This window comes from Pteropus alecto, unplaced genomic scaffold, assembly GCF_000325575.1.
Source record: "Pteropus alecto unplaced genomic scaffold, ASM32557v1 scaffold7, whole genome shotgun sequence".
Classification (NCBI taxonomy): domain Eukaryota; kingdom Metazoa; phylum Chordata; class Mammalia; order Chiroptera; family Pteropodidae; genus Pteropus; species Pteropus alecto.
Window position 1 is genome coordinate 37,376,482 of NW_006494614.1, and position 14,839 is coordinate 37,391,320.

A 14,839-nucleotide genomic window follows, 5' to 3' on the forward strand; every position below is an offset into this window, starting at 1 on the left:
CCCAGGCCACCTTAGCTGAAACGAGCCAGAGTAATCTTCCTGAGGATAAACGTGACCCACAGCCAGGAGCTAGAGGCGCAACAAGGGTAAGGGCCTGCTGTGGCCCACTTTGCCTTTCTGTTCCCAAGTCGATCTGCAGAATGGCATATATGTGTGTGTGTGTGTGTATTGTGTGTGTGTGTGTGTGTGTGAAAGCACGCACGTACATATGCATGTATGTATATATACACACATACATACACACGCACACACACACAGACACATATATTTCACACACACACACAGTTGATGAGGGAGAAACATTTAGCAGCACAAAAGTAGACAGAGGGGACTTCCACCCTTTCCTCATGGCATGCCCTCCTCCGTCAGCGTCACAGTGTGGGAGACTTCCTTCATACTCTCCAGAGGCAGGAAGACAGGAATAAGCACATTTCTCCTGGGGCTCTGCCATTCCTGGGATGTATGACCTTGTCAAGAACAGAAAATCACAGCTTTAATATGTAAGTAGCAAGACCTAGAAACCTCAGGACAACTGCATTATTGGCTCGCTCTGTTTGAAACAATAAGCCCCTTTGGGTAGAGCCCTCCTGACAAATGGAGAGTATCTTCCCTTTAAATCACTTTGGAATCCAGGGAACAGGCTTGTTTTATTACCAGATGTGCTGAATTACAAACTTTGTCTTTCTCTAAGCTAGACTATTTCTTTTCCTCTTGGAAAATACCCCTTGCTCTGTATAAGGCCCTGGGATGCTGCAGAAGGCCTTAGCCACAGAGGCTGCTGGAAGCCTGATGTATTGGAGTGGGTGTGGGGGGGCTCTTTCTACATATCTAAGTGCCTCTCTGCATCTCTCTCTGTTTCTGCCTCTGTCACTTGTATGTGTTTCTGTGAGAGTTTTAATCTGTGTCTGTGTCTCTCTCTTTCTTTCTGTATTGCAGGGTCTCTCCCTGTAACCTTTGGCCTCTCTCTGCATCTCTCTGTCTGGCTGTTTTTGTGAGTTTCCCAATGTGGGTGTCTCCATCTCCCTATCTGATCTTCTCTCTCTAGATCTAGAGGGACATGAAGACAAAGGCTAGAAAACTTATTTGCACACGTCTGTGTATCTGGACGGCTCTCTTCCAACAGTGAGCCACCATGCCCCTTGGGAAGTATCTCTTTATTCCTGTTTGCCCCTGCAACTCCTTTCTCTGTGTTTGTCTCTATGCTTCTGTCTCTCAGACGCCTCAAATGTAAATTCTATATTATCCCTGAGGCCACTCACAGATAGTGTTTATCATAATTCCTTGATCCTTTAACATAAAGGAAAAGAGAGGGGCCACAGTGGGAAATCTGGGGATACTGTTGATATCCCAGAGGACATCCTGGGACTGGGGAACAAGAGAGGAGGAGGAGGAGAGGGGACAGCCTTGTGGAGCTGCCACCTCTAATGATTCTCCTCTTAAATACACCCAGGCAAATTTATGAGCATTCTCAGACAGTCCTGATTGTTTTACAGGGACAACCAGAATTTCAGTCATGCAAGAATTAGAAGTGTGAATGTATCTCTAACTTCAGCTAGCTGAAGCTAGATTGCATAAGGAGAATTCTCTCAAACAAGAAAAGAAATCATTTCTAATTAGAATTAATCAAACTGTGATTTTTTTTAAAAGAAATGTCATCTATATCAGATGTGTATGGGGACCCCTTGCATTGCACTCACCTCCCAAATTAGGAGTATTGCCTGGTTTCTTAACTGGGCCTTTTGGTGTGGTGACAAGAGAAATCAGAAGAAAGGTTCTGTTGAAGACAAAAGTATAATTGCATAGTCATTATTAGTCTGTTTTCAATTGTCAGAATTATTCAAAGCACATGGAGAATTGTGACCCACAGCAATTTATTTTATCTCTTCACTTTTTCCCTCTCCTTGTTTATATTAGAACCTAGAACCTCTGACAACATAGGAATGGACTGGTGTGAGACATTGCCCTTCTCCCCGGCCTGGCCTGGATCCCTATCCTGAAGGAGTCTCTAGTTTGGGAGGGAGGTGGGAGAGGCAGTTGAGCTGCACAGAGGGGGAGATTAACACTGAGATGCCTCACATCCCTCAAATTGCTCCTCCTCACCTGGCCTGCCGAAATCCTCAAGGTCGCAGCCCTTCCCTTGTGATGCACCCGAGTTTAAAATATCCTCAGGTTTTAAGTATATGTTGCCTAAGATAGGTGATGCATTAATTCACGGGTAAAATTATTACCACAGGAGCATAAACTTATTCATCACATAGGATATAAGATGAACACAAATCATCACAATGATTATCCTAGGTTTGAGGAGCTGGTCCTGACATGGCCTGGGCAGGTACCACATGGAGAAAGAGTTAAATCTGGACTGTAGAGGATGGCCACCTAAGGATCAGAAGCCTATAAAGTTGGAGAGGAGGAGACAAATGATAAAACTCCTCCCTCTGAGTATGGCCGATAAACTGACTTGGTTGAAAGCTAGTGAGCAGAGTGAAGGAAGGATTGCAAAAAGTTGGAATAAATTTACTTAGTACCTAACTCAGTGGTTCTTAATCCTGGCGGCACTTTAAAATCTCTGGGGAGCTTTTTAAAAAAAAAAAAAAAATGACCAAACCCTACCTCTAAGACTTTCTGGTTAAATTTTTCTTGGGTGGGGCCAAGACAGTGGTATTTTTAAAAAGCTCTCTAAGTGTCTCTAAGGTGCAACCAGCATTGAAAACCACTGACTCAGACAATCAACAAACTGATAATAAAATAAAATTTTATTTTATTTTAATAAATAAATAAAATTTATTTATTAAAATAAAATTTAATAAAATTCTGGGTATGATTTGGATGTATTTTTTTAAAAAAGGAAAGAGAGAAAGTGGGGAAAATGTCTGTTTTCCCATGGCTGATGAGCAGAATTTCTCTGTGGTGGCTAAATGGATCAATACAGAAGGAAAGGTACAATGCCAAATGGGACCGGATAGTAGTTAGTCTTCTCCCCTGAGGGCACGGTGACAGACCAGAGTGAGGTAGTAAGGAATACTTAGAAAATATTTATAATGCTAAGACACTTTAGGAAGGCTTATATGAGTGGGTCCCAACCTTGATTACCTTAGACTCATGCCAAACTCAAGCCATACTGCAGACCAATTCAATTAGAACCCCCAGAGGTAGCACCCAGGCAATGTGTTTTGAAGCTTCCTGGTTGACTCTGATGTTTGGCCAAGGTTGGGTACCACTGCTTTAGAACTAGCGCTTTATTCTCAGCACAGTACGATAGGGTTTAAGGTGTGGGGGTGGGGGCGGTGTTTGTTTGTTTTTCAGAAAGAAGGAATGTAGAGGAGTTGGCAATCTCCCGATTATGAAGACCGAAGACTGGGAACAAGGTCAAAGCTGTGGTAAGTGTAAGGCAACAGGGGATAGGAATATAAAGGAAAGAAAAAAAGAGAAGACAGGAGGGCTAAAGAAAGCAAAGAATAGGGAACAAAAGACAAGGAATCTAGGGAGGGGGCAATGCTGTTACCCAGGGCCCGGCCTCTTGAATGATCTGTCACCCCTTTCCATGCAAATCTCCTGCAACACCATTCTATGCCAGCCCACGTTGATCCCATCGGATGTTAGTGTGGGAAACTGTAGATGGCCTCTTCTCTTGTTGCTGGGTATGTTCTCTGAGCCAACCCTGAATCTCCTTTTGCTGTTATTTAAAAGTTTTCCGGTTTTTCATTTACTCAGAACAGCTGTTGGGTTGCACCTTTGCATAACAATACTATTTGATTTCTAAATTATAGGAATTGATGATAAATGAAAAAGGACGCATACTATCCAATGACAGAACAGGCTCTTAACCTTCTTTTACAACTCCAGTAACCATGGCAAATGGCCCCTCTTGAAAATCAAGCTATTGGAAAGTCCTTTGTGTAGGGTCAGAATCTGTTTCCCTGAAATTTTCACACTTTGGAATGTGATTCAACCAATTGGAGTTATAAAGAACAAGCAGGCTGTCATAAAAACCCGAGGCTTTTCATCATCTGTCATTTCTCCGTTTCATCACCTGCTCTCCTGCTATGTGCTTTGAGGTTCTCCCCTCCAGGAACTGCCGCCTTGTCACTCTCCTCTAAATGCATTTGTCTACTTTTGTTTCTTTGGATGTGGTCCCAAGACTCCAGAAAGAATCTGAACAGCTCAAAGAAGCACTCACTCAGCCCTTCGGAAAAATCCATACCGTAAAGTCTTAAGGTGATCGTTAGCAATACTCCACCTGCGAGAAACTCCAGCATGGTTGTTATTTTGTCAAATTTTTAAATGCAAAAATGACTGTGAGGGCTTTACCTCTGGTATTCTGGAGATCCATTTTGCAGAGGTTATCCGATTCTTTAAGGCTTCTCGTATCTGGATAGTTAACGAAAAGAATTAAGAATTAAAAAATTATAAGAAATAAACACATGTGCTTGGGCCTGGCAAATATTGTGCAAGGGAGTATGTTGCCAGCCAGGTATGGAGGGATTAGTAACTTGGTGGAGTGGTCTGGGAAAAGATGGGGAGATAGGGAGAAAGAAGAAAAGTGAAGCTAGAGTAGGAGACTTATATAATCAGGACCCTGAACATGAACCCGGTGGCTAAGAAACACAGTTTGCCACAAATTAGAGGATTCCTTGACAGAGTTTTGGAAATATTTGGGGGGAGTACTTGAGTAGTTGAACATTTCCCACAGGCTATCAACTATTCAAACCTTTTCTAGAGTGCCTAACCATGGTTAAAAAAAAAAAGAAGAAGAAGAATCCTATACAGCATAACAAAGGCTTGTGGAACCAAGAAAATAAGAATAATAAACAACTATTATATTTTGTTTTATAACTTTAAAGTGCTTTTCACACCCATCATCTTATTTTATCCAGAAAATAACCCTGTGAGATAGGTACTATTATCCCCATTTTACAATTAATGAAATTAAGACTCCGAGATTAAGTAGTACTCAAAACCAGTGAACTACAAAGAGGAAGAGCCAGGAGCTGAATTCCTGTCCCCTGACTCCAGACCACCCTGTCATTTTCTCTGAGTCTCTCCTATCGTATATGGGCATTCTCTTCTTACTTCTATTTCTTCTTCCGCTTTGCTATACAAGATGTTATTCACCTTCCAAGGCCTTATAGAAGTTCTTTCTTCACAGTTAATGTATGCTAAAGTCCTCTAGCTCAGAGCAACTTCACCCTTCCCTGAAAATGCAGTATTTTTTGCACATCTCTCAACTAGCTTCAAAGAGGAAAGAACACTCCTTGGGTGGGTGGCTGTGCTCTCAAGAGTCCATTGGAATGTGTGAAGACATACTGGCACCTCTATTTAAATTTCTCTCTCATCTTTCTTTAATTCTGTGTTTCATAATGTGCATAATAAATACTTCGTAAGTGAATAATAAACATATCTGGTGATACGTGCTCACTGGTTTTTACTGATCCTAAAAGTTTGAAAACTACTGTTATATACAGTAGTCCTATATGAACTCAATAGGAAGTGTCCATGTATTAGTTATCTATGGTTTTGCTTTTCAAGATTTTATTTTCCATAGTCAATAGCAGTCTGAAAATATTAAATGGAAAATTTCAGAAATAAACAATTGGTAAGTTTTAAATTGCGTGCCATTGTGAGTGGTGTGATGAAATCTTATGCTGTCCTGCTCTGTCCTTCCAAGATGTGAATCATCCCCTTTGTCCAATGTATCCACACCGTATACAGTACCCACCCGTTAATCACTCTGTAGCCATCCCAGTTATCGGATCGATTGTCACAGTGTCACAGCACTTGTGCTTACTTATTAAGTAAAATAAGTAAACTTTAAGAAACCCTTATTTTACTTAATAATGGTTCCAAGGCACAAGAGTAGTGATGCTGGCAATTTGAGTATGCCAAAGAGAAGATGTAAAGTGCTTTCTTTAAGTGAAAAGGCAAGTTACAGTACTACAAGATATTTTGAGAGAAACTACATTCACGTAACTTTTATTATAGTATATTGTTATAATTGTTCTATTTTACTTTTAGTTATTGTTGTTGATCTCTTACTGTGTCTAATGTATAAATTACACTTTATCATAAATATGTATGTGAAGGAAAACACATAGTATATATAGGATATAGCACTATCTGTGATTTCCAGCATCCACTAGGAGTCTCAGTACATATCCTCTGCAGATAAAGGAGGACTACTCTACACCTTTTTATCAATTAATCATGACACCTTTGAGTATTTACCTTTTACATTATAATTTTAGTATAAGAAGTTTTGATCTTGATGGAAGTGTCCATGTATTAGTGTTCATTGCACTTCTCATAACACCTAACAGTGGTGCACTAATGGATAATGATGATGATGATGATGCTTTGGCTAGAAATACTAGTTGTGATATTAGATTAATTAAAAAAATAATACGGTATGCAACTACATAATACCTTAAATGCTTTCTATGTGTTTTCACTTGAAAAATTCCTTTTCTACTTTACCATAATCTAGCAGAAAAGTGAGGAAAAGCATCATTATCTCTGCATTCCACTTGAGGAATCTCAGACTTATAAAGAGTTAAGGAACTCCTCATTGGCACACAGCTAGTCCATGGAAATATCAAGACTAAAACGATAATACTCTTAACTTAATAATTTTTATTAGGTACTAGTATCCTTATAAGAAAATGAAAGGACCATTATGAAATGCTTTTTTCACAAACCTTTTATATGAACTTAATAGCAGAATAGCAGTGATAGTAAAATTAATTAATAAAAAAATAAAAAATAAATGCTGCAGTAAAGATATTTACATCCATATCTGAAAGGGTTATTTGCTTTTCTCATTTCAAGAGGTAGTATAATAACAACAGAAAGAAAGTGATCTTAGAAGCCTGAGTAAACATGTGATGTTTTGCTCATTTGTTCAGTTTTTGCTGTCACCACCCACTATTTATACACGCTCCCTGTATTTAGAGAATTCCCTTCCTCGAATCTATTGCTCTTTAAGGTAGAAGCCTCCCTAGAAGCTAAGATGAAGCCATGTGACCTGGGCTCAGCCAATCAGACATGACAATTCAAGAAGCAGGTGCCAGTGGACCCCAAAGGGTAGGGTGAAGGCTATCCCTAAGGCAACGGTAGCAGCAACTCTAGTTTAGCACCCACTGTCTAGCATTGGCTTAGTGAGCTGTTCTATGCCTAGCAGAGTAGGGAGGGTGGAGCAGTTTTGTGCTATGAATTGGAACTATTGTGTATAGCCTCCATGGCTCCAGGCCAGAGAGACCTACCAAAGAAGATATTGTAAGATTTAATAAATTTTTCTTTTCTGCTTCAACTAGTTAGAGTGGGTTTCTTTAGAGATTCTGTGCAAGCTACTTAATCATGCTGAATCTGTTTCCTCATCTGTAAAATGGAAAATAGAAATACCCAAGATCATTTTAAGGATTGGCGCTAATGTACATAAAATGCTTAGCACCACAAGAGCTTAAAAGATAGTCAATATTACTTGCACTATAAAGAGAGCGATGTCCTGTTCAAGTGCCTGCACAAATGCTTGAGGTGAAAGACCCTCATAAGTGGGCATTATTTCAGGGCCAAGTACTGATAATGCAAAAAAAAAAAAAAAAAAACAAGAATCTACAGTACCTTCGGATCCAGGATTGTTCCAAACACCAAGATAAAGAAGCCCTAAGAAAGACAGACAAGGGAAGAAGAGCCATTTACAAAATAATAATTATAACAATAACAAGAAATACCAGCATTAGTTACCAGTTACTATTCTGGAACTAATAAAAATAATAAAATGAAAACAATTGTATTCAATCTTTGACTCTCTCATTTTAAGGTCACAACATCTACATTCATTCATTCAACAAATATTGATTCAGCATTTTCTATGCGCTAGTCACCGTTCTAGATGCTTGGGCATGTCTGAGTAAACCAAACAGATCAAGGTCCCTGATTCACTTTTTTTTTTTTTTAATTTGAGCAAAATAGAAGTGTTTTGCATTTATCAGGAGCTGTGCATCTCACCAGAAGATAATGGTCCAAGCGAGAGTCAGAGAAGATGTTGGGAAATGAAGGACAGCCTTGCAGACCCTGAACGATCAGCAATGAAAGAAACTTCCACAGAAAAAAGAAAAAGCGGCTATGCTCAACCTCTTTCCCACATCTATAACCAGAGACTTACAAAACTTGCAAAGAAAAACCAAGTTCATGGATCCTCAGGAAAGCTAAAATCCCAAAACCAGATTTTCTAAGCACGTAATGGGTACTCAGAAATAAGTGTTCCAAATATGATGACATAGAGACTGAATTCACTCTCATATCTCTTGTCATCTATACAAAGATAAACACCATTAAAGTCAAAAGGAGACTGTTCCTCCATCATTATAGTCCATGTGAGTTTTTGATTTATTTTTCATATGCAATATCACAAAACCACCCAAGAAGAAGAAGGAAAAGTATTTATCTCATTTTTCAGGTAAGGAAAAGGAAGCTCAGAGATTTAACTTTCAAAATACAGTAGATAGCAACATTCATTAGACAAAATTTCTCTTGAAGGTGTGGTTACTCAGATCTTGGTTCACTTGAAAAGAGAGGTGAGATGATGACATCCTTGTTAAGCTGCTCTGCTTTCATAATCAAATATGAACTCTTACCCAAGCAGAGACCTGTCAAGGCACATGGGTTTAATACAAAATAAGAAAGATGTTCCAACCAGGTGGTAAAAACAAACCTGCTGCTATCTTGATTTGTAAAAGCTCAGCTGAGAGGTGGAGGACTTCACAGGGACCAGTGCATGGCCATGTAGCTCATCCATTCCCCCAAACACACTAAAATACACTACTCCATTCAACCAGTCCAGCAAGTGCTCCAAAGCCTGGAGTGTTTCTTTCACGTTGCTTTTTCGTGTGACACTCTTAGCCTACAAGATAACTATCCAAATCTGTCATTGGTCTACTAAGAAAATGTCATTGATGGTATGACCCATTAGGTTATAAAGTACTGTTCGTAAAAAGATGCTTGGAACAAATACATCCCAATCTGATTCTGGCACTGGGAATACATTTTAAATCAGAATCTCCATGAATTTTTCTCAGGAATTAAATTTTGTAAAAATCTGGGAACCACAATTCTAGTGTGTTTTTTCCACAACCACAAATATACATTCCTTTAGCTAAAGGACTAAGAGGAATTTCTCTCCTTGTAAGATTTTCAGTTTCTTGAGTTTGGATTAATTAAATTTATATCTGCAAGAAAACATAGGAACTAAACTCAAGGACCTTGGACTTAAAGAGGATTTTATGAATTTGACCTCAAAACCAAGGAAAATAAAAGGTAAAATAACTGAATGAGACTACATCAAACTAAAAAGCTCTGCTCAGCAAAAGAAATCGTCAGCAAGGTAAAGAGACAACCATCCGAATGGGAAAATATATTTACAAGCAATGCCTCTGATAAGGGCCTAATGTCCAAAATATACAAAGAACTCATACAACTCAATAACAACAAAAAACAAATGATCTAATCAAAAAAAAGTGCAGAGGACCTGAACAGACACTTCTCGCCAGAGGACATACAAATGGCCAACAAATATTTGAAAAGATGCTCAACATTGCTAGCAATTAGGGAAATGCAAATCAAAACCACAATGAGATACCATCTCACACCTGTTAGAATAGCTATAATCAATGGAACAAGTAATAACAAATGCTGGAGAGGACGCAGAGAAAAAGGAACCCTCATACACTGCTGGTGGGACTGCAAATTGGTACAGCCACTATGGAAAACAGTATAGAGATTCCTCAAAAAACTAAAAATTGATCTACCATATGATCCAGCAATCCATCTACTGAGTATTTGCCACAAAGACTTGAAAACCCATATCTGAAAAGATATTTTCACACCAATGTTCATAGCAGCATTACTCATAGTGCCAGGACATGGAAGCTACCAATATGTCCTACGATAGATGATTAGATAAAGAAGCTTGGTACATATATACAATGGAATATTACTCGGCCATAAGAAGAGATGAAATACTGCCATTTGCGACAACATGGATGGCCCTCGAGATAATCATGCTAAGCGAAATAAGCCAGACAGAAAAAGTTGAAAATCACATAATATCACTTATATGTAGGGTATAAACCTAAAAGCAACAAATGAACAAGACAAACAAACAGAGACTCATGGACATGAACAATAGACTAGTGGTTACCAGAGGGGAGTGGAGAGGAGAGAGAGGGGAGGTAGATGGGATAAAGGGGGTCAAATATGTGGTGACAGAAAGAAATCTAACTATGGGAGGTGAACACACAGTGTAAATATATATATGCCTTACTATTAAAAAAATTTATATCTGCAACACTGAGCATAAGGCTCGACATCAAATAAATACTCAAAAAATATAGTGCCTCTGTGTATTTGTGTGTGTGCCTGTGTGTTAAATTTTTTATTGTGCAATCCACATCTGAATAGCTGTAAATGTGTAACAGGGGAATAGTCCACTGGGATTGCTTTTCCTTGGTCCATGCCCCCTTGGGAAAAGTTACACAAAATATCATTCAGAAAACTTGTATAAAATATTGATCATAAAGTTCAGTTTCTGATTGAGAAGAATTTATTGGTAGCAGCTAATCGCATTTCTTTTAGCAGATAAAGCACAACTTGAGCAGATAAATCTCACAGTATTCGCCCAGGTTTTAAAATATGTGTTAAATCCTAACACCCAGTGTGAAAGTACTTGGAGGCATGCCTTTGGGAAGGATTAGGTCCTGAAGGCACAGTCCTCATGGAAGAGATTAGTGCCCTTGTAAAAGGCCCCAGAGAACTCCCTGTCCCTTCTACCAAGTGAGATTATAGCGAGAAGACAACTGACTCTCACAAGGCACCAGATCTGCATACACCTTGAGCTTGGACTTCCCAGCTTCCAGAACTTTGAGAAATGGATTTCTGTTGTTTATAAGGCACTCAGTATAATGAGGGTCCCCAAAACTTACCCAGACCGCAATTATTCTCAGTAAACACAAGAGAGGATACCAACCAGAAGTTATGGATTGACAAAGTAGCATTCGAGGCAGCAACTGACAGTGTAACAATTCTTCCTTAGTCAAGGGGGTGGTTAAGCTTTAAAACCAGTGGAGGTGCTCCCACTGGCCTAGGACCCATAAATCTTTAAAAGGGCCTTTCTCGCACATCTACTGGACCTTCTCTCTTCTCCATCTACTCCATCAGTCTCAGAATGCTAAAATGTATTTTTAAGTGAAAAAGTAAGTTGCATAATACTATACATTGTTTTTTAACTCCTATATGATATGAAAAAAAATATAGTATATAACCATAGAAAATTTGGCAAGGATGCGCATGAAACTGTGAACATTGTTTAATTTACAGAGGTAAGGTAAGAGAGGAGAGGAGAGGAGAAAATATCCTTAATATTACTCTGTATGGCTTGCTTCATTAAAATAAGATGTTTCCAGTGGTAACTAAACATTCTAAATGGAATAAAATATAAATGTGCACATGTAAATACCTCCAGTTAGATACTTCTATTTTAGGCGAAGCACTACTGTTTAATTTTTAAACAGCTATGGCTCAGCCTAAACTTAAGCTATTAATGAACTTTAGGTCATTTTAGTACTTGGTGCTTTCCTGTTCATTATTTCATTTTCTAAACACTCATAAAGTGGGCAGATTATACCCCTTTTATAAGTGAGGAAAATATGGCTTGGAAAAGTCAAGCACATGTCCCAGGAGAATCTTACACATTAATTAATGAGAGAGTAAAGGTTTGAACGCAGGCCTTTCTGGAACGAAAGCTAATTTCCTGACCCAATATGCTATTCCCAAACCACTGTCTTATAAAGAAATATGATACCATGACTTCCTGATCACAAAACGTCTTCCTGAATTCTTTTACTTCGGAGTTGGTCAGAAGCCTCTGCACTTACCTGGAATGCATTGAGCAAGGAGAAGAGAATGTGGAAGACCAGAGATCTATCGTTGATGACTATGGCTATTCCGAATCCCCAGGTCAGTCCCAGCAGTGGTGTGAGGACGGCGATATTCTTACTGATTCTCACAATGGCTCTCACCTCGTGGAACATAGAACTGCCAATGGCAGCTCGCTGGGTTTTGATAATCACCAGTGTGACTGTGATCAGGTTTACTACCACAACGGCCAGAGCTGGGACCACAAAGGCCAGGAGGGCCTTGGTCATGTCCCAGTTGAGCCAGCAGGCCTCAGGTCGTAGATATCCTTTGCCAGGCTCAGTGGCAGCAACTGTGATAACCGCAATGATCAAAGGGCACCCATAGCCCACTGAAAAGAGAGATGCCACCAGAACTGACTTGGGTAGTGTATGGAAAACAATCAGGATTTCGTAGAGGATAAGGAGTGCTTTGGCAAGCATCCAGAAAAACACAGAAAGGTAAAAGAAATGAACAAAAAAAGTTGCTGCCACACATCCATTATGGTGTGTCACTGGACCACTAAGAAAGGAAGCCACTATGAACCACACATCGGCCATCAGCAAGGTGGCCGCAATGTTAGCGATGCACAAGTGGCGTAAATACGAGATCTCTGTCTTCGTCACTTGGCTCCAGACCAAGGCCTCAATGGACAAACAAAGGATCAAGCTGCAAATAGAAATGCCCAGGCCTATGTACATGATATAAATCAGAACCGGACTCTCCAAGATGCGAGGTGCCATAAGAATGGAGAACGAGGTAAACAACTTGCTTGGCCTACATTTGCAAACAGCTTGTTGGTAGTTTTCCTGAATCATTTGACAGGCCTGTCGGTCCCATCTGCTTTCCAAGGAGTGCCAGCCAACACACTGTGTCCTCCTCTCTTCTGACTTGCTGATCTTTTCGAAAATCAGTGAGATTCTTTCCAGTTCTTTGGGCAAAATGACAGACAGGACAAGCCCATTCACACTGGCCTTTTCCAAAAGACTGGCTTCTAAGATGGCGCCAAGAGTTGGAAATGCAATGCTAATGACCTGAGAATGGGAAGGCACATTCTCAAGTTCATCTCTACTGATCGACAGCCTTCCAGTGACTTCATTGTTGGTGTCATTAACTCTCATTGAAAAAGTTAAATTCTTTCCATCATTATCTCTAGATATGGTGGTGCCTAGAGTATGAATGAAGACATCCGATATGTCAATGGAATGTTTATTTATAAGTAGTTTTCTTGCAAAGGTATTGACTGAGTGTAGCAGGACACAGCTGCTGTTTCTTTCAGGGATGAAGGTCCAGTTTGAGATGCTTTCGCTGTTCAGAATGTGGTTGGCCATGATGCTGTAACTCTGCCAATGAAGAACCGGCATTAGTACTGAGCCACTTTCTGAACCTGTCAGGACACTCAAGCTTCAGTTTTATAAAGTGTGGTCCTCCAACCAGCAACACAGGTATCCCCTGGGAACCTCTTAAAGATACAGAATCTCAGGCCCCACCCCAGACCTAATGAATTATAATCAGTAGCTTAATGAGATCTCCAGGTGACTCACATACCGCTCAAGTATGAGTTGAAGAATAACGCTACAAGGGAGCTGCCCTCCTCCCGTTTATGCAATGACTTCCTGTGAGACAGGCAAGCAGGCAGCCTTCACCATGCTCATTTCACACCTGGGCCAAACCAGCAATTTTGCTTACCCCGGTCAGAGTAGCCACTGAATAAGTAACATCTATTAAATCCAAACTGTGTGCAGGAACCTTGTATGGGAACATACCAAACTGGAAATTGTCCCCAGAAACTGAACCTCCTTTTTACTATCGTCTACTTCAAAGATCAAAAACAAAAGAAATGGGTCCAGTTCCATTTCACATTTCTGAAGCAGACATGTATGGCTGTTTTCTTTGCATTCAGTTATTTTCCATGTTAGCAACCTGTTCTGACTCACAAAGAAAACTCTTCCTCTTGTGGTTTTCAGAGGTTTTCAGGAGCCAAAATAAACATCGGAAAAGTGTACTTCAGCATCCAATCTATCATCCAGCAAGTACTCTCTCTAAATGTTTGTTGATTGAATATGTTCACTTTTTCCATTTGTTCATTCTTTCTTCAATGAAGATTTATTGAATGCTTACCATGCTAAGTGTCAAAGTTTCTGAGGTAAAAGACACCTCAGACCCCAAAAAGCTCACAGAATACTCCAACTAACCTGCATTCCTCCCCCCAAAAAATGCTCTCCCAGATACTCAAGGATACTCACCTGCATCTTTGCCTCATCGACATTTGTCAACAGCGCTGTCGATATGTTGTGCAGGAGCTGCACAATGACAGCGATGTTTCCCGGTATCCGGGGAGAGCGCCGAATGTTCGTAATGACACAGGACAAGTCCTGAGGACACTTTTCCATCAACTTATCTGCAATGGTCTCAGAATCTCTGGAATATTCATTTATTTTTATTGTTTCTTTAACTGTTGCAACTGAATTTAAATGCTCCTAAGAGACAGAAAAAAAAGATGTTTTTGTCATGTTACTTTTGTTTTAAACATAAAAGTGCCTTTACTAAAATGTACGACAGCCTTATTACACAAGTGTATATTTCATAATGTTCTTCTATTTTACATTTTCAAAATCACATCCGCTGTGGAATAATTTACCCAATACCAAGGTGTATGAGCAGAGAATGGAAGTCCCAGCTTGCTATCTGCCTATGCTTGAACCCCCTACCCCCAAGTAGCAACTGTTATCTTTGGCTATCACTTTAGACCTCTATTGTGGATATACATTGTAGACAGATCCTGTGCATACAGGTAAATTCCTAATGCCATTTAAGCTTATGTTTTACTCTTACCAAGGGGCAAGGCATGAGACACAGCATGTTTTTAAAACAGAAATTCTGAACTAGATTT

General features: G+C 39.7%; 1 protein-coding gene across 1 annotated transcript in view; it reads right to left on the reverse strand.

Annotated features, from left to right (window-relative positions):
• Nucleotides 1-311: 311 nt before the first annotated feature.
• The window catches only part of ADGRF2 (adhesion G protein-coupled receptor F2), a 16,932-nt gene continuing 2,404 nt past the window's right edge, over nucleotides 312-14,839 (reverse strand). Inside the window, exons 3-8 of the mRNA XM_025042770.1 lie at nucleotides 14,193-14,426; nucleotides 11,928-13,289; nucleotides 7,618-7,659; nucleotides 4,312-4,371; nucleotides 1,698-1,774; nucleotides 312-467 (exon numbers count right to left, since the gene is read on the reverse strand). Coding sequence (XP_024898538.1) covers nucleotides 1,727-1,774; nucleotides 4,312-4,371; nucleotides 7,618-7,659; nucleotides 11,928-13,289; nucleotides 14,193-14,426 — 1,746 coding nt within the window. The 3' untranslated portion in view covers nucleotides 312-467; nucleotides 1,698-1,726. The remainder of the gene's footprint in view (nucleotides 468-1,697; nucleotides 1,775-4,311; nucleotides 4,372-7,617; nucleotides 7,660-11,927; nucleotides 13,290-14,192; nucleotides 14,427-14,839) is intronic.